The sequence below is a fragment of the Podarcis raffonei genome, chromosome 10 (assembly GCF_027172205.1).
Source record: "Podarcis raffonei isolate rPodRaf1 chromosome 10, rPodRaf1.pri, whole genome shotgun sequence".
NCBI lineage: Eukaryota > Metazoa > Chordata > Lepidosauria > Squamata > Lacertidae > Podarcis > Podarcis raffonei.
This window is the reverse complement of record NC_070611.1, coordinates 33,523,221-33,549,922: the sequence shown is the minus strand read 5'-3', so window position 1 is coordinate 33,549,922 and position 26,702 is coordinate 33,523,221. Positions and strand designations below refer to the sequence as shown.

General features: G+C 39.3%; 1 protein-coding gene across 3 annotated transcripts in view; it reads right to left on the bottom strand.

The window, feature by feature from the left end:
* TRHDE (thyrotropin releasing hormone degrading enzyme) overlaps positions 1 to 26,702 on the bottom strand; it is a 194,502-nt gene that overhangs the window by 87,818 nt on the left and 79,982 nt on the right. For all 3 annotated transcript variants that reach the window (XM_053405129.1, XM_053405131.1, XM_053405130.1), the window contains exons 4-5: positions 16,093 to 16,247; positions 11,329 to 11,442 (exon numbers count right to left, since the gene is read on the bottom strand). In XM_053405129.1, coding sequence (XP_053261104.1) covers positions 11,329 to 11,442; positions 16,093 to 16,247 — 269 coding nt within the window. The remainder of the gene's footprint in view (positions 1 to 11,328; positions 11,443 to 16,092; positions 16,248 to 26,702) is intronic.

Below are 26,702 nucleotides of genomic sequence, written 5' to 3'. Positions count from 1 at the left end.
CAACAACAACACACACCATGGAGAATAAGAGGTGGTGCACTCTTTGCATGCCTATGTGGAAACCCCCATCCCTCCAGGCGACGGACCAAGAGCAATGAATCTCCGCCCTCTATTTAAACCGAGTGAGCGGACCTGAGTGAAGCCTTCTCACTCTCGGTCCGCTCCTGTGGCCACAACCCCAGCAACACCGCAGATTGGCTTATTTGAATAGGGGTTTGGCGGGAACCCGCAGCGCTCCGCGGTGCCGGGAAGGTGGACCAGCTGGCAACCCAGCATGTCACCCAGAAGATCAGGGGTGGCATATGCAGGGCCACAAATGGCGCCCATCTCTGATGGGTGCGCGGTTATTCTCAGAAACAGTCATGAGCATGGCTCGTTCTATGCAACACTTTCAGGAACTTCAGAGAATAAAATGCTTCGCAGAAAGCATGCTTTCTAGGGTTCCACTTCCTTTTTGGTGTTCATGAGTTGCCTTATCCCCGGTTTTCAAATCATACATATATGTTAAACGTACTGACTGGTCTTACTTTGTACATTGTCATGAAATTACGGTTTCACGTTTATCTACACTGCACACATTTTTGCACTGACATCGACCTACTGATATATCACTTTTCTGGGTGTTTTGCATTTTTGTAAAGATATATAACAGACAGATGAAATAACAATTCATGTAATTCTACATATGGAAATGTTATGGCTATCAGTGAGCTAATTTAAATTATATTGTGAATCAGCTGAAAAGCTGTTCTATTCCCGCTCCATCTGGAAGTCAACTTTTATGTGAAAATGCATTAGAGTACATGGAAGGTATTATTACATATTTAAACTACTGAAAAACTAGATCTAACCATTGAACACACACATGGGGTTTAGAAACTAGGCACATCAGATTGGACTTGGAATAAATGTGCAACAGCTTGTTACTTGCCTTGACTGCAGAATATTTGAAAAAGTTACTTGTTCCTTTATGAATATCAAAATAGGTTATCCTCAAAGAGGATGGAGCTATTAATAGCAATATTAAATTTAAATGCAGAAGGAAGCGAATAGGTGTATTTAGGAAGAGATTGTTTAATTTACCTATGCTGAATATATATGTCCTCAAAATCTACCTTGAAAACTATTGAAAGGTTGGTAGAGATGGATTTTGAAGCTGGATTTCCTGGACTTGCCTTGCAACATTAAAATCAGGTATTTTGAAAGCAAGAATACATATTAATGTTGTTTTTCAGTTTCTATTGGCTTATAGGCCCTAAAAGACTGGTGTGTAAGCCAACCTGGGAGTAAAGATTATCAGATTTCACTCATAAGGAAAGCAAAAATCATGAAAATACTCAATTCAGAAGAACCCATTCCATTTCTAGGATGTTGGTGCCTTTTCTACAATGGCCCAGCTGTCATGAAATAATTAGCAAAACCTTGGCTTAGCAAGGCCACACAAGCATGTGAAGGGAAAGCTAACCTTGGTTTAACTCAGCACTGCACAGCAGGAAAGGATCGGCAGCTACTGGTTCCTCTCCAGACCCAGCATGTTCATGCGGTCAAGGTTCAGCTTAGAATGTTATTCAAACCAGACCAAACCATCCTCTTAATAAGCGAAAAGGGACCACTATTTGATACCTTATGATTTCCCATCGGTGGTCCATTGATCAGACACTGTAAATATTGGAGAGCAGTCTCACAGGTATTAACTGTATCTGAAGAACTGTATCTGAAAAAGTGTGCATGCACATGAAAGCTCATACCAATAACAAACATAGTTGGTCTCTAAGGTGCTACTGGAAGGAATTTTTTTTATTTAGGTATCAACTAAGTTTTACTCAGCATAGACCTCCTGAAATAAATGGACCTAACTTGAGATCAATGCTTGGGCAACTGTAGTTTATTTTTAGACAACTACCAATTTTATCATAGATTTTGGGAAAGCTAATGAGAACATATCAATTTTGCACATCCATGTTCCTGGGAGGTTTTTTTTTTGTGGGGGAGGACACAGTAATTTATAGTAAAGGTAAAGGTAAAGGGACCCTGACCATTAGGTCCAGTCGTGACCGACTCTGGGGTTGTGGCGCTCATCTCGCTTTATTGGCCGAGGGAGCCGGCGTACAGCTTCCAGGTCTTGTGGCCAGCATGACTAAGCCACTTCTGGCGAATCAGAGCAGTGCACGGAAACATCGTTTACCTTCCCACCTATTTATCTACTTGCACTTTGACATGCTTTCAAACTGCTAGGTTGGCAGGAGCCGGGACCGAGCAATGGGAGCTCACCCCGTCGCGGGGATTCGAACCGCCGACCTTCTGATCGGCAAGTCCTAGGCTCTGTGGTTTAACCCACAGTGCCACCCGCGTCCCAATTTACAGTATACAGCCCTATATAATAGAAAACAAAATAGCAGCAGTTAAATAATTGTGGGCATAAGATTGGCAGAGGAGAGTGACAATGTCTGTTTATAATTGTTAAATGAAATAAAGGGAAAATATACATGGAAAGATTCCCAACATAAAGTTCATTCAATTACTGTGCCTGATTCACTGGAAATGATCTGTTCCTTCTCCTCACCTCCCTACCCCAGCTTCAGGGAATTGTATATACCTATCTACCATGATAAAGATAATGTAATTTAGCAGTCACTGTATGAATTTTATAATACTTATTGAGACATAAACAAAAGCTTAAGGTAGTTAGCATGACAATGATGCAATACTTGAACCAGCCACATTTTAAAAAAAAAAAAATGTCTCCCAAACATAATATGAGATAGCAGGACAAAAGAATTTAAGTGTGGGAGAGAAAGTGAATTGCATCCAACAAGCGAACAAAAGGAACAGCACAATGTAAGTCATAACTGATAATTAGTGTACATAAGAGATCAAAGGCCTGAATGTTAACAGAACCTCTTTGTTCTGGTATAGGCATTCATATGGTTCACAGATTAAGAGACCTGTGTGAATAACACTTAATAAGGTCATTCCATTCTCTAAATCATATCTCTGGCAAAATGCTTTAGCATTTCTAAAATATGTTTTATTAGGCAGAGGAATAGGAAAGGGTTATATATGCTGTCTGAATTTCTTTATATATGTTATGCCTATGAGAGCGAAAGTAGAATCTTCTCCACTTTAAATTAAAATTAAAACCCAGGAATTTTCTGCCTGTAATGTTCAGCGCAGAAAACGACTGAAACAGTGGGGACTGCCTATGTCAGGCATGGGCAAACTCGGCCCTCCAGATGTTTTGGGACTACAACTCCCATCATCCCTGACCACTGGTCCTGTTGGCTAGGGATAATGGGAGTTGTAGTCCCAAAACATCTGGAGGGCCGAGTTTGCCTATGCCTGACCTATGTGATTCTAAGATTCCTTATTTGCAACAGCAACTTTTAGCTTTCTTCCTCCATCCTCATAGCTATTTAAAAACTCATTGATGCTCATAATATTTGAGCCAGTCTTGCTGAAAAATGGGTGTGGTTATTTAATATATTTATATATTATATTTCTTATAAAACGTAAGGCAGATATTAACATCCCAAGCCATTTTGGTGAAGTGGGCCACTATTAGAACGAAGACATGCCAGGTTCATCCCAGGACTATGGACACTCCTTAACATTCTGGGTGACTCACAGCAGTTTACTATTATACAAATATTTACAAAATATAGCTCCCTATAATTTTATAGAGCAGACAAAGCAAAAAGGAAAGAGTGGTGTATATAAACTGTAACATCTCAGGCCGAAATGATTTCCATCTCTGTTGTTCATTCAATGTTTTTGTAAGCTGCACCTTCTGCCACCTAAGGCTCACATTCCTTTCCCAAACTCATTCATCCCAATCTAGAACAACGACGAGTCTTGCGGCTTTATGGCACAAGGTTTCATACCATGAAGCATCCTGGAAATGGTAACTAATTAACACATAGGAGTGTGATATATCTATAACCTCGATTCATGCCCACAGGTATTAAAACTTAATTTCCCTAACAAATTCTGATTCATTCTGGTTCTCTTTCCTCCCACTGAAATTCCTATGTTCAAGGATGACGACTTTAAAGTCAAGTACAGAGAGTCCTGCTGAGTTGAAATGTTCTTTTACTTGTTTCTAAATATTGCCATTTCTGGTGCCAAATTTGTGTTCATTGATACTTTTGTGTTAGGACTGGCATCTGGGTTTGTTACAGGGTCTTGACTTTCATTTGCTATTCCAAGATACACTAAAGAAAACCCATTCTAAAAGTATCTCAAAGATGCTCCAGTGTCCACATGAAGCTGTCCATCACATCACACCTGAGTTTCCCCATTCATTCCAAAGGAGAGGGCAACGCTGTGCGCATGTTGCTTCCATTGCCCTGGACCTCTCCCCAAATGTTTAAATGTCTTTTTTTATTTCCCCACCCTTCTTTGGAGATTCTATACAGTGGTACCTTGGATTACATACGCTTCAGGTTACAGACGCTTCAGGTTACAGACTCTGCTAACCCAGAAATAGTACCTCGGGTTAAGAACTTTGCTTCAGGATGAAAACGGAAATCATGCTCTGGCGGCACGGCGGCAGCAGGAGGCCCTATTAGCTAAAGTGGTGCTTCAGGTTAAGAACAGTTTCAGGTTAAGAACGGACCTCCGGAACGAATTAAGTTCTTAACCTGAGGAACCACTGTACTATAATCCATGTTGCCAGTGTCCCAGTTCCTCCCCAACACAGACTGGGCAGAGAGGAGGGTCCTTCTGAACAACCCAGCATCCATCATGCCTCACAAGCATAAAGAAAATGCAGCCCCTCAAAAATCAAGGAGTAAAAGGGGCAAAACAACAACAAGTGACTTTTTAGAATAAATATTCATAATTGGAAAGTAATTTCCAGGATTCTTTTCTAAAAAAGAAAAACTTTCACAGCTGCAAAGATAATGGTCTGGTTTGCACAAAATGGTAAGGTGAACTATGGTTTAGTGGGTCCATACAAGTATGTAGCCTCCGGAATGGGGCCGGCAGCTGCTTTGCTGATCCCTGATCATTTTTACTGCTACAGCACAGTATGGCTTAGTGCATGGGTAGGCAAACTAAGCCCGGGGGCTGGATCAGGCCCAATCGCCTTCTAAATCTGGCCTGTGGACGGTCTGGGAATCAGCGTGTTTTTACATGAGTAGAATGTGTCCTTTTATTTAAAATGCATCTCTGGGTTATTTGTGGGGCCTGCCTGGTGTTTCTACATGAGTAGAATGTGTCCTTTTATTTAAAATGCATCTCTGGGTTATTTGTGGGGCATAGGAATTCATTCATTTTTTTCCTCCAAAATATAGTCTGGCCCCCCACAAGGTCTGAGGGACAGTGGACTGGCCCCCTGCTGAAAAAGTTTGCTGACCCCTGTGTTGTCCAAAGCAGGATCCATGTTTAAGCTCTCTCCTTGCTAACCATCAGCCATACCCAATGTTTCTTTGTGAGTTCTCAATAAGACATGGTTTGGCTTATTGGATCATGTGGACAAGGTGACTGACCTTAAGAACTGTAAGCTAGCAACTGTTTTGGCTCTAAGCTTATATGTTTCTTGTCATATTCAGCTGCAAATGAATTTCGTCTCTGGTTCAACACAGAAAGCTTTCTTTCAATGACTGAAACGGAAAAATAACACTAGAGGCTTATTTCAGTGCATGATTACTGGAAGATGTCAAATTCCATGTGGTATTAATTAAAAGCTTCGTTTTTAGATTATTTGAAGCCCTTAACCAAGGAGAGAGAGATGAAAGTATTTTTGAAAGGAAAGTGAGAAAATGAAGTCATGTTTCTCTCCATGCTGAGACAGCATGATATGTGTGCTGGTCTAGAAGGATCAAGCAGACTGCAGCTCCAATATAATATGCAAAAATAATAATGAAATAAACCAAGACTGTCGATGTCTTAAGTCTACTTCCAGAACTTTTAATACTTCCTTCCTGATCTGTCTTGCGAGTCTCAGAAAGTATCAGAACATTTTACTGAAGAAGATAAATGTTTTAGCAGGCAATTTAAGTCAAAGATATGCACAAGTCTAATCACAGCCGCCTTCTTCTTTATTTTAATCCTGCCCATGGAGGAAATCAGCAATTGAGACCATTCATCAGGATCTTGAGCTGTGCACTTTGAGATACTCTGAGTATTTAGTTTAATGAACTTTAGTTTAATGATTTCCCATTAATATTTATTTTTATGCTTAAACAAGCCTGCTTAAGCACAGGTTTTATAAAAGGAAAATGATATGCAGATATTTCAGTATTAAGCTAGTTTCAGTTTCCAGAAGAAATGACAGAATCATCTAGACCACGGCATACTATACTGTGATGGATCACTGTGGGTCACTTAAGGAAAGATGAAGGATAGTTGCATGACTACTGGAGCTCTGCGCTTAATCTTTGATTAAAAGTTTGGCTTTGCTAGCAACTTTATTGGATGAGTCAAGGCAGAGTATATCAACGATGGCAGTCACACTGAATTCTCCTTCCTCCATGCAGTGTATTTAGAAGGCAGCTGCTCTGTCTCTCTCATATTTGTCTCCCTTTAAGAAAAAATATTATGCTCATAGTTCCTGCAGATATGTGATAGAGGTGTTTGATTAAAACACATATCTCCAGAAACTATGAGCATTACTCTCTCTTTTTTTCTTTTAAAGGAAGACAGATATGGAAAAAGACAGAGTAGCTTTCTCCAACAGGGAAAGAGAAAAATTCAGTGTGACTGCCATCACTGATGTACTCTGCCTTGACTCATCCAATAAAGTTATCAGCAAAGCCAAACTTTTATAAAGTGAATGAAAGGGAGAAGGCCATTCAGCCCTGTGAAATGCTTTCTCAGCGCTGAGTGAGGTAGTGACTGCTAAAGCATTTGACACTTTGTATTTTATGGATGAAAAGGAAAATCACTCACCAGCAATTGCTTTTGTCAAAGTCTCTCCCCCGCCCCCGTTCTACTAATATAGACATTCAAGGACAGAGAGTGTGTCAACTCCACCTACTCAAAAGTAGGAACCATTGGAAGCTGTTGACAATTTCTGGATATGCATATAGCTCAATCCATATTCTGTATTATCAAAATTTGGTTTTTTTAAGAAAAACATGATCGAAAGAATGAGGATACTTCATATATGATTTCTCAGACTTTAGAACAAAGAGGTCCCATTATCTATTGTTAGAAACCGTGGCTTGAATTTTGAACTACCATGTATCAAAGTAGTTTCCTGAAATGTTACACATATCGCATAAAAACTGATATGTGGGATCATAACAAATAATTTTTTCCTACTCTCCAACAAAGGAGATGCTACTTTAGAAGATCAACCATCTGTGGTTAAGGAAAATATACACCTACAGCTGCAAGTTCTGGAGGGTTAAGAATTGCAAACGTTGGAATACTGGTTAAACCACAAGAAGAGAAATGTTACCATAGGACTGTGCGTTCTGTTCACACATCACTTCCACACAGCTGAATCATTCGGGTTAATATTGATAATATTTCTCTGTCATGAAAACATTAGCAGAAATCATCTAGCAGTGCCTGAAATATCTCAATCGATATCTGAGGATACCCTTCATCCTTCAAAATAATAATGAGGAGGAGGAGGAGGAGGATATTTTAAAGGAAATCACAGTAACAGATAGAGAGATCTGGATGCAGTTTTCTACATCTAGAAATATGTTAGAAAATGTTTTGCAAGGAAAGTGATACTGTGAAACAGCAGGCTGCCAAATGGAAATGTATGAAACCTAAAACAAAATTAGCTTCTGTGAGAAAGGAGCTGAAAGGAACTGAAAGTTCAGTTTCAACTGAACTGCTGCAAATAAGAACCAAGATAGAAGGAAGCATATAAGACCTGAGGTCAGAAGATGAATGACAATACAATAAACCTGAAGACAAAGGTGTGTAAATCAATATAATATTTCACAAATAGGAGGCAATGAGAGATATTGCTTTAGGGTGGCCAGGTGAGAATGGGGCCAGGGCTTCTGCATCTTTAATAGTTGTGCAGAAAAGAGAATTTCAACAGAAGTAACTTGTCACACACAAGTTCTGCACTGTTACAGGTACAGGATCTCTGGTCACCCTATGAGGATCTGTGACTTCAGTTTTGCTTGTATCTGAAAGATGATAGGCTTCAGAGCTAGGGAACTCTTATCCATTAAGACCTGGAAACTGAGTTGAACCAGGCTTAAAATAGGGAAGACACTATTTTTTCCCCCAGCCAAAATTTGCTGAGTTACATTGTATTCCTTTGTCCTCCTGAGTTTGCATGCTTTGCTGTGAAAGGCTGTGGTTGGTTTATTTGTTTATTTTCTGCTATTAAATAAAATATTCTTACTGGAAATTGTCTGCCTATGGGTGTGCAAGTGCTGATTGGATTGAAACATTTGCTGAAGGCCTGAAGCATATGTATTGGGAGAGGTTTTAGGGCTTTTCAGCAATCTTTTGGCCCAAACGTTTTAAATCTTGAGATTTTATTTCTGCCGATTTATTTTATTTTACCCTTGGATCATTTTGATTGCCCTTTTCTGAAACTCCCCCCCCCAACATTATCCTTTTTGAGGTGCAATCTCCAACTTCAGAATTATTCTGTTCACCACAAAGTATCTAACATTTAGTGTCACCGTCTTCTTGGGCAATCAGAATACAAATTTCAATTATACCTACTCATAATAATTTTATCTATTAATGTTTTATTTATTTCTATTTTCAGTGACAATTTCTTGTTTACTTGTCAAGCACATAATTCTGCCTCATGCCCATTTTAATCTGAATACCACATCTTCTCATTTTCATTAACACACCTTGCTCAACCCATCTGGACACTAAGCAAGTTTTCTCTCTCTCCTGCATTGGCCTGTTAGATTAGAGCTCAAGATGAGGGAAACATAATTTACTTAGCAATGAATATCAAACTCATTTAATAATTTTCAAATATGCTTACTTTGCAAGACAGCTTCTAAGGCAAAATTATTCTGTTTTTGTTAAAGTGATTATGAGCAGAACAAATGACTCTGGTACAGCAAAGATAAAATCCAGAATATGACCAACGTAATCTATGACATTTTACTATGGTAAAATCAACAAGAGCTGCTAGATTCCATTGCATTTATAATTAGAATGACTTTATTGTAATTCAAGATGTGTTTTTGAAAGGAAAATCTTTAAGAATAATAAATATTATAATGAGTGCTTAGGTAAATCAAAAAAATTTACATTTGAAAAACAGATGTCAGCTTTGATAAAGGGTTACTTTGCATTTTTCATAGTGAATTTTTAAACTAAAAAAATAAAAGGATAAATCTGTCACATTTTAACAAAAAATATTAAGCTGTAATACCTGTGCACAAATATTCTTACAAGAACAGTACAAACAATGTTTTCCCAAGGGAAGCACTACAAAAAACATCTTATTACCATATGACAAATGTTATATATTAAATAAACTCAAATCAGCTGTGACATAAGCCAAATTTGTTAGTCTTTAAGGTGAAACAATTTTTTTTTTTCAAACACTGCTGCTATTCTGGAAATAGAATCACTTGGCACTCTGAGAACCACAAGGCTTTAAGGAGCCCATTTATATTATTATGGGAAGTTAAATGTAATAGTGTTAAGAATCACATAAAATGTTGCTCTGTAATTACCATTTATGCTCTTGAATGCAAAGGCAACAGTTACTTAACTTAGCATGGACCCTTAGAAGGTGACCCGGAAACTACAACTAATCCAGAATGCGGCAGCTAGACTGGTGCCTGAGAGCAGCCGCCGAGACCACATAACACCAGTCCTGAAAGACCTTCATTGGCTCCCAGTACGTTTCCGAGCACAATTCAAAGTGTTGGTGCTGACCTTTAAAGCCCTAAACAGTCTCGGTCCGGTATACCTGAAGAAGCATCTCCACCCCCATCATTCTGCCCAGGACACTGAGGTCCAGCGCCGAGGGCCTTTTGGCAGTTCCCTCACTGCGAGAAGCCAAGTTACAGGGAACCAGGCAGAGGGCCTTCTTGGTAGTGGTGCCCACCCTGTGGAACGCCCTCCCACCAGATGTCAAAGAGAAAAACAACTACCAGACTTTTAGGAGACATCTGAAGGCAGCCCTGTTTAGGGAAGCTTTTAATGTTTAATAGACTATTGTATTTTAATATTCTGTTGGAAGCCGCCCAGAGTGGCTGGGGAAACCCAGCCAGATTGGCGGGGTATAAATAATAAATTATTATTAATTATTATTATTATTACCAATGATTTCACATTACAAGAAATGAGATCCTGACTAAACATCAGGAAGAACTTTTTGACAGTAATAGTAATAATAGTAATAATAATTATTATTTGTACCCCACTCATCTCGCTGGGTTGCCCCAAAAGTTGTTCAAGAGTGGAAGAGACTCCCATGAAGGGTGATGGAGGTTTTTAAGCAGAGCTTGGGTGGCCATCTGTCATGCATGATCTAGCTGAGATTCCTGCATTGCATGGGGTTCGACTAGATAACCCTCAGGGCTACTTCCAGCTCCGCAAAACTGTGATTCTACAATGAAGCTGATGACTAACTTGACCTTATTTCTTTTGTAGTGAAAGGAATATTGCACTGCCGGAACCCTGTCAACTGATTTCAGACCTTCTGACTTTGCTTTAGTGAATATCTGATGGTTGCACATACCATTTGGCTTCTTCTCTCCAGCGCTCCGGCAGCATGCTGCAAATATGTGAAGCCATCTCATACTTAAATCAGAAGGTTGGAACATTTAGCCCACTGTCCGTGTTGTGACTTACAGTGAGTCTACAAGAACTCCAGAAAACATATTTGCCAGCCTCACTACTTAAGATCCTTTGAACTACAAAGGATTGAACACAAGAAGAGTCTGCTAGGACAAGCCAAGGGTTCATCTACTCCAGCATCCTGTCCTCACAGTGGCTGAACAGCAATTAGGATCTGAGCAGAAGAGCACTCTCCCCTGCTGTGGGCTTCCAGCCACAAAGCATAAGCATTGCAGCCTCCAACTGAGCAGCTGGTAGGGCAGAGCCATCCTGGCTAGTAGCCATCAATAGCTTTCTTCTCCATGATTTGTCTAATCCTTTTTTAAAAAGCCATCCAAGTATAGATAGCCACGACTGCCTCTAGTGGGAGCTTGTTCCATCGTTTAACTATGTGTTGCATGAATAAGGACTTGCTTTCCACCATCACAAATCTTCCAACATTCACCTTCATGGGATGTCCACTTGATTGGACTTGGGACCTTCTGTATGCAAATGTATGTTCTACCATTACGCTAGCTTCCTTTTCATGAACAAAACAACAAGAAAACAAAGTAACTTGGGGAGTACAGAAAAAAAGGACCAGCTTACCAGATTCCAGCCTGGATACAGGTAGTCAGTTCCAACAAATTCAAAATAGTGAGCAAAGCCTTCTTTTAGCCACACATCTTCCCACCATACTGGAGTCACAAGATCACCAAACCACTAAAAGAAATGAACAAAACTATGGTTTTAAAATATCACTTGTTCACATTCTATTTATGCAACAAGTAAAGTTCCGAAGGTAGTTGATGAAAAGTTACTGCATTTCTCAGTGGTGTCTTCTTATACCTTTTCCTTAATTGTTTCGAAATATTTTAATAAGGGATTCCTATGATTTCACCTATAAGCAGAAACGGGTGGTTTGTAAGGTAACTGTATCCTAGACATTTGCTACTAAGCCTCCTTTAAGGTTTCAACAAGTACTGCACCAGAAACTCAGAAACAGAATTAAACATTTGCTTTAAAAAATATGGGAAGAGCTAACAATGAACTGTATACAATGAATTTGTGCTGCAACAAGAAAAGGCACTTAAATCTTGCAATACTGGAAAGAAATGAAAAAGCTACGTCATGCTTTGCAAGGTGGTCTTTGGCCCCAGAAAGTAGGGCAGAGAAAATTTGCTTTTTTCTTCCAGCATGGTTCCTGACTTTCACTAACTATACAGAAGATCAGAAATATCTTGCCTACCCAAGTATCAAAAGAACCTCTTGAATTTTCATAATAGTAAACCATCTATACTTGTTTCAAGGGCTTGCAAATGTAGTCCAATTAACAGGTGCTCCCAGATGATTTATTATTTAATGTAATTACTTATGTGTAATTAAAATTGCTCCACCTTCACTAACTGAAGAGTGGGCTATTTAATCTCCAGCCACTGAAAAGTTCCTGGTGTGATCATTTCTAGGCTATCCCTTCTCTCTGTCATGAGCCTTGCTGTACTGTTTCCTTGGAATTGCTTCGGACTGCTGTCTCTGTGACTCCAAACAGCTTTTATAGGCATGATAGCTACCAAGTAAGAAGTTCTGAAATATCAAAAATGAAACAATTGAAGGAGAAGGTGAAGCACACCAAAATATAAACACACACACACACATATCTCCACCTTGTTTTGTTTTTGAAAAACTTCCCCCACTCATTCTAATGATTCCAATGGAAAGGAATTTACCATGACTAGTGAAAATCAGGTCTGTTTTGGGAGGGTGCCGGGAGAACAAGGGTGCTTAGGATCCTGTAACATGTTGACAAAGCACCCTGTTTCTGGCCTCACAACAGGCAGAGCGCCACTGGAAAAACAAAAGCAAAAGAGGCATCTACCATAACAGCAGGTAGGCCTTCAGAATTGAACATCTTTCTTCCCCTACTGTGTAGGAGGCCTACAACTTCTTATGGTCCCTCAGCAGCCCTCTGAAGGGCAACAGGATTGCTTCTAATTTTGATTTTGATTTTTTTAAGATTCAGATATGTATTTCGCATTTGCAACAGCACTGACTTTCTCATGATAACCGTATGCTACTATCACCACTGATCATTTAAACTGCCTCTAATGAAAACGACTTCCAACGAAGTGAACCCATAAAATATTGCTGAACCTTTTATCTCATTGTAGTTAGCTTCAAGCAAAACATGTCGAAGGAGCTGAAGATCAACATCAAATGAGAACAGTGCTTAATGCTCTCATCCTATAATTAGTTAGGGATGCATTTCACTGTCAAACAATGGTAGAGTGGTCATATTTAAATCTTTGAAACAAGCAAACCATATTTTTAAAACTCAAGTTTGTTGTTCTCTCACCTTTTCAGGTTGTGAGCAAATTATTCACTTGTAAACCTAGTTACAAATGTTTAGTAACATTAAAATCATATGACAGCCAGTGTAGTGTAATGGTTAGAGCGTCAGGTGACTAAGGATGGATAGCTATCGCAGCATTTATTACAAGAAGATAAGCCACTGCAATTTTTAATTGTTTGATTATCATTTCTATTTTACCATATGCAACATAGCAAATCTAAGTGTTCTTGATTAATTATATGGTTTATTTAAGAATATTGATTTTAATATGAGTCCTTAAAAATGCATAGGTAGTATGTTTTTTTCTTTAAAAAGAGACACTTCTCCCACACTTACAATTGGGAGAGAATGTCTCTTTTGAGTTATTGTACACCATGAAATACATCTGCATCATCTAAAAATAAATGATGCCCATTCCAAAGAACTATTCATCCATATGCAAATCTATGCACTTTTAATCAATTAACAGATTAAATCCACATGATTAACCAAATCAGAGTCCTAGTTAGAATATATTTTGCAAGTAATCAGTCCGGAGCCCTATAACAGTACACCTTAGAAATTCTGTAAGACTATCAAATTGAAACAGAAGGATACCTCATGATCTCATGTCACAGAATCATATAATCAGAGTTCTATGCACAAATTGTTGATGGTGTTAAATAAGTTGGGTTGGATCCAAACCAAGAGATGCTTCTGCCCGTAGAAGGCTTTTGATCCAATGGACTGGTCCCACTGGTGGCCGGGGCAAGAAGACCATTTTCACCAATTCCCTGCTTTCCCTATCCCTCCACAATGTTATAGAGAAGCCTGCAGGGCACATTTCAAAGTATATGAGGAACTGCAGGGAAAAATCAGCAAAAGTCGATTCCCTCCATCTCACTTTACACTAGTGAGAAGGAAGTTTGGATCCAAGCCATTCTAAATTAATCAAAAGGAAAAAATACTATTATTAGATGAATAGCTATGCTGAGTATATAACCAACCCTTCTGGAAATATTTTCAACTAGCAAAGGACTCCTTATATTTTACAGGTGCCTACTTCACAGATGTTCAATCTCAGTTTTTAATGAGTACTAAATTTGAAACACATGACCTAATGGAAACAAAATTGTAAAAATAGGAAACAGTATGATGCATTTTGAACAAAATATATTCTACCAATTTAGCATTTGTAGTTAAGCAACAGTGAACAGCTTCTAGAACTTTTATTTGAATATTCTCACTTTTTAGTTTGAATGGATCTTATCAAGTGATGTTTTCTGAAGGAAGAGATTAACTAAAACGGATGAGGGGATAATCCACTTATTATAGTTAATCAGAGGTGAGGAAAACTCTGTCAGTTCATTACATTCATACAGAAGAGATTTCCCCTTGGCTGTCTTGTTACTAAGAAATATATGCTGCACTTCTGATAGATCCGTAATAATTAAAAATTAGAAGGTATAAAAGTATTGACTAACCAGAGATGAGAAGCACTTCTGGTGGATCAAATATTGTATCAATAATAGCAGGCCTTTTATCAGTGACTACCACAAAGTACACTAGTCTCTAGATTATTTAGCGTTCCACCAAAACACATCTCCATGTGAAAGGGTATCTACCACTGCATACTCAATACAACATCTAACCAGTTCCTATGGCGTTCCCTGCTCATGATCTGCAATTAGTTCAATATTTTTTTCAAGTCATACTAGATTATTCAATTTCCTCTGTGAGTTTGAGATATTATTTGTTTGCTACAATGGCTGGTTATTTCTGGTACGAGATCGGCAATGGATGCGATTTTGGGCTTTGAGAAAGGTCTTAAGTGGGATATCTCTCCCTGACAAGACTCAGAGCCTTAAATGTAGAATATTGAGGTATCACATTTCCTCTCCAGCACAATAGCCTTGCTTTCCGATTTCTTTCTAGTGACAACTGAAGATGAGTTACTCTCTCCTCTTGGCTTACATCACATTGGTTCAAAAAAATAAAGCCAGGCTATTTCTCCACCCACAAAGGAAATACTCATTTTCCAAAGCCAAACTGACTCAAGTCAGCCTGATCTCCAACTCTCCCTTTCCTATTAAATAAGACTACCTTGGCTAGGTCTGCATAGTTTTAGCATCTCACCTCCCTCCCTTGGTGTGCTGGTAATGAACTGGGAAGAAATGCCCTAATGGTATTACAGCAGCCCTTGGGGAAACTACATTCCCTCACAGGGTTGGCACAACTCCATTCCAGCCTTTATTCCTGTGCTATTTAAGTGATATTGTGGGAAAATGTTGGACATTTCCTGTATTTGTGAAAGGGTTGTTTGTAAGGTGAATAAATTACATTTAGAATCAAATATTACCTTTGTTTCAAGGGGGGGGGAGTTTCAAGTTTCTGTTCCCTCTAGACTATGTCTAACTTCTGCACTCATCTTATGTTACTAAAATGTTATATTTAGATTAAAGAAAGACGATACAGAGGGAAGAATGTGAAATCAATGTAAAGGGTTAACTGTAATATTTTTCAGTATATTTAAGAATAACAATAACCACAGAAGTATGATATTCATTGTTCATATACAGAGAACCATTGCAGAAACATAAGGAAAAAACCGCTTCCCGAGTTTATGTAAGTGAGTAAGAGTGACTATGAAATTTATTTCAGTCACTGCAAGTTTTGACAAGAACATGAAACTCAGCTTGAAACAGTTATGGTGCTATAATTAATCACTTCCTGAGAACATCACTATGCTTAACTATATAAAGACAAAATTCTATTACAAATCACACCAAAGGGAAGGAAATTTTACAATATTGATCAGGTTCCCATTTCTTGAATGTTGGTGAACTTCTTATGCTTATCATTATAGTGTTTATTATACTTAATGTCTGTCTGTTTATCATAGTAATGTCCATAACTGATGTGTTTCCCTTCTGTGTAACTGAGTTTTCCTGAGAGAACAGTCAACATGGAAAATGCTTTGACTTAAACAACGACAACAACAGTTTTAAGTAGCATGCTCACAAGTGATAAGGTTTTTCTCCTACCTGATGGCATAGCTCATGCACAATGACCATAGTGACATCAAGTAAGTATGATATGGAAGAAATGCTTGGATCCAGAAGTATCCTCTGCTCCACAAAAACACTTAGTCCCCAGTTTTCCATAGCAGCATACGGATGCTTAGGCACAGCTAATAAATCTAGAAACAGAATGAAATGTACTTTTACTGCGCTTGTGGGATCTATTATGATCTAAAATTCCTGGTAAATAAAAAAACCATAAACCATATTTAGAATTATTTTTCCAAACAACTCTGCACAAATAAAAACATTAATTTATGTTTCTTTGCAATAACACACTAGTAACACTAATAATTATTTCTGTTAGCAGAGACGCTTCTCTTCTAGTGTCATTTCTTCCCTTGTCTCAACATGCTATAACATACTTTGAATGGGATTTGGTATCACTCACTGTTTGTGGTAGCAAAACAATAACAAGGAAAAAAACAAAACTGTAAAATAATGGGAAATCCCTATTCATCAGGTTGGAGCTGTAATATAATGACTTGAGACACTGTCTTAAATGAGGACCCGAAAATTCAAATTCTACAGAACGTTACTCCTCCACTCACATGTGGGATTAACACACACTCGCACCCTTGAACTTAATGGAACTAGCCTCTGAGTAGATATGTGCAGCATTACTCAGTTACTCTTCACAGCTAACATTATCAATACTGTATTAAAGATAATTTTAAACATTTGTCCTCATGCCAAAAATTGTCATTTTTTAAAATGCGATTTTTAAAAGAAACCTTTGGAGCAAATGTTTTATAGGGAGGACAAACTCAGATCAACACATGCAAAAATATTAATATTCAAAACATTAATTTTTGAAATAGCAGCAAAGAGAGAAAACAAAAGTCATAAATGAAATCCTGCACACAGTCATATGTAAAATGAAAGGAAATTGCTACTTTTAAGGTGAGAAGCAAAACTAATGACATTTGGCCCAGCCACGATTAGAATATTGGACTTGAAGCTCATATCTCAATGGGTATCCTTGAGACAGTCTCATGTTTCTCAGCCTAAAGTACCCTACAGTATCTTACGCTAATTATAGGCCGCTATTGTTATTAGTACAATTCCTACACTGCCCTTCACCCGAGGATTACAGGGAGGGTAGGTTACAATATAAAACAGAAAAATACATACACATTAAAAAATGAAAACATCAATCAGTTTAGGATAACACTTCATTCATCTGATGAAATGGACTCTAGTCCACAAGAGCTTGTGTCATTAATAGTTGTTCTAGTCTTTGAGACGGAATGGGGAGCCTCAGCTCACAAGCCAATCTTGGCCTATCAAGGGATGCAATCTGGCTCACACCCACCTCTCAATCATCCAACATTACTATTGATGTCAGCTGATGGGCTTGACGGCATTCTGTGTTAAATCCTACTCAGTGGCTTGTCCCACCCACCTGTCAAAGTTGGCTTTCCAAAAGTGGTACTTCCTAGTACCACTATCTCTTATGTTTTACCCTGGTAACACTGCTGGGATATTGTGCATTGAAATTTGTGTTGTGGCATTTTTATGGCCCACTTTAGCTGAAAAAAATCTTCTCTTCTAGAGCAGCAAGCGAGACAACTTCATGATTTCTGAATCTGGCTTGTTTCCATCAGGTGTCAAGAGTGGTAAAGATAAGTCTGCAAAGGAACAACTTTAAGAGTTTATTGTTTCTTGGCAACTGTGTATTGTGTGCAGTGCCTTTTAAATTAGGAACTCTGGAATGGAGGTTATCCCTGCCAAAGGTGGGCTTGAAGTCAGTGTCACTCAGCAGTGACTTCAAGCCCTAATTCAACTGGCTAAATTCCAAGAATTTACAGTCAGGCACTCTGGAGTGCAGCTGATCCAAGCAGGTTTAAAGTTACCACCAATCAGCTGATTGGCAATAACTTCAAGCCTTGCTTGGATAGGCTGACATCTTCCTTTGCAGTTCAGCTCGAGTGCAAAGGAAAAAACTGATAACCAGAGTTCATGGCCCCACCTACCTATCCAAGTAGCCAGTCAGGTATGGGGAGACAGGGAATCAGTCTGCTGAGAGGAAAAGTTTCCCCACCCCAGCCATAGCCAAGACCAACCACAATTTCTGTTTGCATTACAACAACCTACTTAATTGGAAACTGAAGCAACTTTTATTTTTGTCTCCTTGAATTATTTTCATACCATTTTGTTCATTCTGCGAAATCAGTCAAAATACCGATTTCCTTATACAGTGGTACCTCGGGTTACAGATGCTTCAGGTTACAGACTCTGTTAACCCAGAAATAGTACCTCGGGTTAAGAACTTTGTTTCAGGATGAGAACAGAAATTGTGCTCTGGCGGCACGGTGGCAGCGGGAGACCCCATTAGCTAAAGTGGTGCTTCAGGTTAAGAACAGTTTCAGGTTAAGAACAGACCTCCAGAATGAATTAAGTTCTTAACCAGAGGAACCACTGTATTGGTGGGTAGTGTGGTCCTATCACTTCGTTCATAAAAGGCAGTATATCCAACTAAGTTATACTCCAGGCTATGTAGGCTATATGCATCCATTGATTTCATATAACTAACAATGGTTATCACTGAAGGTCTTTATAACACCTGGAGTATCTGCTGGTCCTGAGAAAAGGCTCTAGCGTAGTACTGTGTGCTTGTTATATTCACCCTGTGCCAAAGCAAATGGAGTAACTACTTTGTTTTTGGCAGCTGGATGAATGGGTTTTAGAAATTCATTTTTTCCCCAGTAAAATAATATCATGTGGATATGATTCAAATATTTGTGTAGCAAAATCTGTATGTAAGGTCCTAGTATCTTTTGTTTCCAAACATTTAATTAAAGCATCATAATTATTCGAGTTGTGCAACAGTATATGATTAGAACCCATTATTCTTAACCAGTATAATCATGATGCAAAACAGAAACTATCAGTATAACACTAGCCATTTAAAAGTGATTTGAAGAACAATCTGTTTTTTTTAATTTCACATTTGTCTTTGGGCTCACATCTAAGTTTCTTTTCGTTGCTATCTAATTTAAAAGTGGTGGTTCCTTTTCAATTTGCTTAGTCAATTACATAAAGCCCTTGGGCACCCCTACCTTGAAATTATCAAGTATGCATAACAGAAAAGCTTGCAAGACATCTACCTGCAGCAGGTGTGCCCTACATTTGCAACTTCTCTGCATGTGTCCCCATGACTATTGCTTACACAGCTGTTGTTTATCTACCTTTTCCCTTTCCCTGGGCATACTAGAAAATACCGGTACTAACTTGTACTGAATTTACTCCTGAACTAGCTTCTATATTATCATCAGTTCCTGGTCAAAATGTAGTCCCAGTTTATTTATACACACTAAATTCTATCCTATTCTTTCTCTAGGCAAATCCTTTCTTTGTAGCTGCAATGAATTCCAGGAGGTTCTATTCCCTTGCAGACTGTCATACAGCTATTAATTTCTGTGTGGGCAAACATAACTAATTGACCCATAGCGCAGAGCCATATGCAGGCGTAGCTCAACCAAATGCTAAGTAAACTACCAAACAGGAGTCCCTGCTGTTGTGCAATTATCTTTGAATTTTCCTATTTAGAAAGTGTCCAGTCCAATTCCTTGCACTAGGATTCTTTAAAATACTCTGCAGCTTTTCTTAGAATATCATGGCTGCTCCCTACTCACAAGATAGCAGCAAACTATTTTGATGCAGAGATGTACAGAAATAATTTCAGAACAAGTAAAAAAGCTCAATGTTTAACTTTGGGCTGCAGCCTGCAGTGGCTGTAGAAATTAGTATGGGAGAGACTTGTTTTGCTGCAGATGAAGGTATTTCTTCTTTCTCTCCTCCTCTCTGGGGTCATTCCTCCTCTGGCCACTTCTGTGGGTACACCACCTGACTGACTGTGGTGACCACACGTCTTTAGACATGGGCAACTTACACCCGCCAGGAATGACGCCTCAACGCCATCTACATGTGCTGCATCAGGAAGATTTTGGGTATCTCATGGCAGGACAGAGTCTCAAACAAAGATATGTTATTCCAAGCCCACATTCCCAACATGTTCACACTTTTGTCTCATGTTTAATGCTGACCAGTTAAGTCCAAAGAATGTGAAAATGACTCTAACATTGAAAAAAAATGTAGTTTAATTAGTGTTTTATAAAGACAGCTTTTCAAAAAACAGTGTGGGATCTAAATGCTATTGTTTCATACAGCACTGTAGCCATATCTGATGATTCAGAAGAAGGGTAGGACAGCCATAAACTCAGTATCTGATATAAGGATGTGATCTCAGTGCTCTTATTGAAGCATATACTATTCATAAAGCTATACTTATAAAGAAGCAATGAAACATGTTGTCACACCAACTGCTTTGAATACAAAATATAATTTATAACAATGCACAGATAAAATAAGGAGAATTTTGTGACTTGTAATTAACCCATGGGACGCGGGTGGCGCTGTGGGTTAAACCACAGAGCCTAGGACTTGCTGATCAGAAGGTTGGCAGTTCGAATCCCCGTGACGGGGTGAGCTCCTGTTGCTCGGTCCCTGCTCCTGCCAACCTAGCAGTTCGAAAGCACGTCAAAGTGTGAGTAGATAAATAGGTACCACTCCAGCGGGAAGGTAAATGGCATTTCCATGCGCTGCTTTGGTTCGCCAGAAGCCGCTTAGTCATGCTGGCCACATGACTCGGAAGCTGTACGCCGGCTCCCTCGGCTAATAAAGCAAGATGAGCGCCACAACCCCAGAGTCGGTCACGACTGGACCTAATGGTCAGGGGTCCTTTTACCCATAATATTTAACAAATAAATACATTGCTACAAATGGATCTAGCCGTAACTCCAAACACATTAAGTAATGTTCACTAAATAGCTACACAGTTATGCAAGATGTGAGGCAGTATATTGTCATTTTGTATAAAAGTCGCTGTGGGACCTAGATGTTGCAAAAGCGGTATAGATTTTAAAAATAAAATAAAGCAAGACCTGCAAAAAAATGTACATAATTACAGTCAGCCAGCCATTACTTTTCCAAGGATACATCATTCCATTCTCTCCGGTTTTCAATTCTCCTCCCCTTATACGTCAGCATTCCTTCATGCCCAGTGAATATGTGCTGTACTCCTTAGGATATTTTGGGTCCCCCTCCATTTTTTTTGTACTTCTGCAACTCTTTGTGTTCTCAAAAGCTTTCTGATGCAGTTGTGTTCTGCTTGGATTATGCCTTTTCAGGTAAATCCGAATCCATAATAAGATTTTAAGCTAAGTATTTCTATTGTTATGGGGGGGGGCAGAGGGTTAGGCTGCATGCCTGAGCACCTTCTAATTCCTAAATCCAGCAAGTGTTAAAACCTAGTGGGAGAGATCAAGGAGGGAGGGCAACTTGTTGTTGTAAGCTCAACAGTTGTGGAATGGGACTTGCTGAGCCATAGGCTCTCTCACAAAAGAGGCGAGGGTGCAGGGACGCTGGGGGGGGGATCCTCCTTTGGTATGCACACTGAAGGCCAGCAGGTAAAGGTAAAGGGACCCCTGACCATTAGGTCCAGTCGTGACCGACTCTGGGGTTGCGGCGCTCATCTCGCTTTATCGGCCAAGGGAGCCGGCGTACAGCTTCCGGGTCATGTGGCCAGCATGACTAAGCCGTTTCTGGCAAACCAGAGCAGTGCACGGAAACGCCATTTACCTTCCCACTGGAGTGGTACCTATTTATCTACCTGCACTTTGACGTGCTTTTGAACTGCTAGGTTGGCAGGAGCAGGGACCGAACAACGGGAGCTCACCCCGTCACAGGGATTCGAACCACCGACCTTCTGATTGGCAAGTCCTAGGCTCTGTGGTTTAACCCACAGCGCCACCCGTGTCCCTCTCAAAGGCCAGCAGTCTTCCCATCAAAATGCTTACTAGCACTAGAAAGTTATCAAAGGGGCTGCAAAGATGTGGGGCTGCAAAAAAATCACAAAGAATACTTTTAAGTGCCTTTTGTCAATTTTGCCCAAACTTAATCATGGCCAGTGCTAAAGCTTTTCAACTTGCGAATCTGAATTAGATCTTCTAATTTTGTTCCTGCATTATTATTTAGGTTAAAAAAGTACTGACTCTGTTCTTGTGGAAGCACATCAAGAGAGAAGAATTGCCTCATATAAGAAGGACGAGCCTTATTCAAAGAATCAGTTTAATACAAGAATTCAGACTGACCAAACAAGTAAGCTGAGCTACACATTACAAAAGAGAGAAACTCAAGGGTTGCTAAACAATCCAACATTCAAGGAAAACATTTATCAGACAAGACAAAACCTTGGTCTCTTAAGAGAAATTTTCTTTTGCTTTCTGTAATATCCCTTTATTACGTTATAAAAGCAGAAATCTACAACTTACATTTATCACACTTTCCCCAAAGCTTCAAGTGGCAATTAAAGGAAACTAGAACTTGTGTGTGAACTTTTACAAAGTGTTCCCTTATAATGCGATATGCTAGGCAACTTAATAAAGGAAATTGCTAACTAATACATCACCTCTTGCTCATGATCTGACTTTCAGAATGAATTTAGTTAGCGAACAGGAGACACAGGATACTAAAGTAGAGGCCTCACCATCGACACCTGTTGGGTGTGCAGAGCAGCAGCAGCAGCAGCAAGAACCAAACTGATTTCAGAGGATGCCTGTGGCTCCCTCCCCCACCACCCAGTCTATTTCTCTAGCTGTACCAAAGTCTAAAAGCTCATCAACTCAGTATCAAATCACTTCCAAGCCTTTGCACATGGTGGGACTGTTTAGACAGGGCTATGCTTGTGACGTATGGTGACCAGAATTCCAAATATGATCCTACCATCACATCCCAGGAAATGGCTTCTGACTTGCCAGCTAAACCTGGTCAGGGTAGCCAATGGGTCTTAAGCCCTCACTGAATCAGTGGAGTTAGAGAGTTGTCTATCACCTGCATGCAAAGACAGGCTCCAGAGGATTGAGAAGACGAGACCAAGAGCAGGTCCAACAATCAAGAAGGTGGTTTCTCCATGTGCTGTAGAGGGAAATGAAGTGGTGCTTCTCAACCGGTGAAGGTAGCTCATCTAGGAGAAGGAAAACTCTGGTCCTAAACCTCTGCTTCCTTACAGCCATAGTGAGAAAGGCTTCAGGAGTAAACCCTGAGGAACAACCCATGCCCAATACCTTGTGGAACATATTTGGGAGAATAAAAGGCTAGGGAGCAAACACTACACAAATCCGGAGTGGAGTCCCTAAGACAGTTGGATGGCACCTTGTATGCCTCCTTCCAGCAACTCCTAAGGCCACCTGGTACCAAAAGTATTGCCCTGCTTTCTTTTGGATCACCTTACTGAGGTCTTATTGTCTGGGCAGCCCAGGATCTCCATACACACTGATTGCACCCCAGAAAAGTCACTTAGGGGCTGCTAATGCAGCAAAAACAACATGGCAAGTAGCAGTTGCCACAGAAGGCATTGTGATTCTCCAGCAGTTGGACTCCATTGTCTCTCGCAAAAGACAGGCGCCAACAACCAACACCTAAATGTGAACTTATGAAGCAGCCTTTATACCAAGCCAGATCACTGGTCCATCCAGGAGCATGCAAAGCATTTTACTTTCCAAAAGAACTTCAGCTCTCCCTGGAAAAAGACATGTAAGACATACTTGTTTGTTGTAGGTCTTTTCCAACTAATCACACAAGAGAGTATAGTGGAAAGTTTCTAAATTAAAGGACATAATTCCATGGCTGCATACACAGATCAGCCATGCTACTCAAGGTCCTGTCCCAAAGTTTCAAAGTGTAAAATAATCCTACATAACAATCTTACAGTTGTTAAGACCCAAGAAAAACAAACAAGTGGAACAGAAATCACCAGGGAAAGAAAGACAGCTGTCAAAAATGAAAACAAATATGGAGTGTCCCTCAAACGGAAAGATGTAGAGAGCCATATTAATCCTTAAAAACAATTATCAACCCAGAGTTTTAAAACAAACACGTATTTAATGGGTTTGTTGGAAAGCTAGCAGAAGCTGTTCTTCTCTTTTCTTTTAATCCCTTGTAGGTAGCAGTGCTACTGATTATTTACGCTCTCAGGAAAGGGATTTGCATAGCCTTATCTGAAATGATGAAGTAATCTATAACACTTACTCAAAACACCATGCATGCACCTTTCTGTAATACATCTGTCTACTGAAATACATATATTAGCATTCATAACTGACTAAAGTGGCTACACAATCTTTGTTTTTTAAATGCTCTTTTAGGGCACAACTAGACGTGACAGTCGAACTAGACATGACAATGCCAAGAAGGAACTCGGGTCCTGGAAATTCTCTATTAAAACTGCATGGAGAGAGAGTGGGCAAGCAGGAAACAATTTTCCCACCCCAACCCACTTTTTATAGACTGCTTTTTCATCCATGGTGGATGGGGGGGGGGAGAGGCTTTTTATCACTGGAACCTAGCCAGAAGAAAAGCATGTAAATAAAGCAATTTGGGTGGAAGCGCTCAATGGCCCACTCCCACTTTAAATAGCCCTTATACCTAAGCATTTTATAGGTAGTTGAGGGCAGACCCAATTCTCTATAGAAGTCTGCAGTTATCGCATTTCGTTTCGCCCTTACTGTGGAAGGCTGTGGAGATAAGATAGCAATCTGAGTCTAAAACTGTATGTCATTATTTCAGTCAGAGTCAAATGCATGTTAGAGACCCCTGAGGAAAAATAACTGACATACAGCAGTTCATTGTTGACTTTTTATTACTTCCTATTGCACAACGAAGTATTTCTTAATATTAAGTGGCATAAACAATGGATAGCTTTTGATATAACAGATGCTTAATGCATTGTAAAATTTAAAGATCCCAAGGGTAGAAGAGAGAAGAAAGAACTATGAGTGGGGAGAAGGTGAAGAAGGAAAAAATAAGTTGCTACATGGAAAGAAAAGTTAAGTCATCATATTTTTAAAAAGCCTTTTTCTGTTATATTTAGTATGTGACATGCATATTTTTAAATGCCTTATACATTTTTATAGCACCTATTCATTGTCCATAGTTTTACAATTTTAAAAAAGCATCAAATCATTCAGTGATGAACTGAAAAATGAATTCAATTTTCCACTGACAGTGCATTATATTTCATGTACAAACAGCACTGAAATTATAAGCAATGCTTTGTCTTATGAAACAATACCTGAAAGAATCTATCAGAATTTATTCATGGTGTTTTGCGAGAGCAAGCATCTTTCAGAAAGTTTCTAGTGAGGAAAGCTAATGCAAAACTCACAACACAAATATTTCCTCTCTGCTTCATTGCTTGTAAGTTCTTAATGCAGACTCTCCCTGCCCCATCTCAGTCTATATTAGATCAAAGAATTGACACTGACAGAATACATACAGAGGCAGAGGGAGAAGCCAGATTGTGGCAATTCTAAGTTGCACTGACAGTGCACAATGTTCAGCCGTTGTGGTATATAAGACATTCATCAAGTAAAGAAATGCATTCTCATCTGAAAATATTTAGAAGAGAGAACTGGTGCAGCCCTCCCAAAAGCGGTGTTTTTAACATAAATACTAAGTGTACCAACAGGATGGAAAATTGCCAACAGCTATTTTCCTAACACCACAGTTAATAGAGCATGAGGACTGTATAGCTAAAAACAACATGTATCTGATCACTGCACACTTTTACACTGCAAAAATTCTAACAACCAACTACAAATATAAGACTTCCATAGCAAAACCAGGCATCCTTTCATTTAAGTATGCCGAGTTAAAATATAAAATAGAATGTATTGCTTTAGGAGACACTTATAAAAATATGTTATAAATGTATTTTAAAGTAGTGAAACTTTTCCGTTTAAAAATACCATTTAGGCAAGACGTGGCCTTTGGGGGGTGGGTGTGGCAAGCTGGATTAAGAAGCAAAAAGAAAAGTGCCGAACCACAGCTCATAATAAATAATAATAATAATAATATATAAACATTTAAAATTCTGTTTCAGAATATTGCAGCTAAGTGACATTTCAGTCACACATCTCCATTACATCTTGAAGGCACTGCTATAACTCTGTTGTGGTCTTACAGAGCAATTCACAAACAAAAAACCCACCCTCTGCTGTATTGACAAGAACTTCCTCTCCACATTAGCACAGGAAACCTAGCTTGGCAAACCCCAGACACTCTTGGGATCTGAATGCTGAATGGCCCATGGGATGACCAGCCTTTGCTGTTGTTGTTCTTGTTGCTGTTTCAATAAATGGAAAGAAATCTGCTTTGTGAAAGCCAGCTAATTAATGTCTGTCTCATTTAGCATTCCATATTTTCCTCACCTAGCAGAATCCAACTATTTTCTTTCAGCTACTAGCAGACCCTGGGGATGTTTAAGGGGACTTTAAACCTTGAAATAATAGAAGGAGCTGGGAGGAAAAGAATGGAATACGTTTAAGCATTTACATATGAATATCTTTACAATGCAATTCTATTGCTCTCTTCCCTAGAAGCAAACTCCATTAAAGATGGTGGGACTTACTTCTGAATTGAATTCACATTGGATTGCACTCTTTGATACGGATCCAGTGTATCTAGAGCTCCATGCAAGCAAATCGGACTATAGTTCCTTTTCTGAAGGAAAG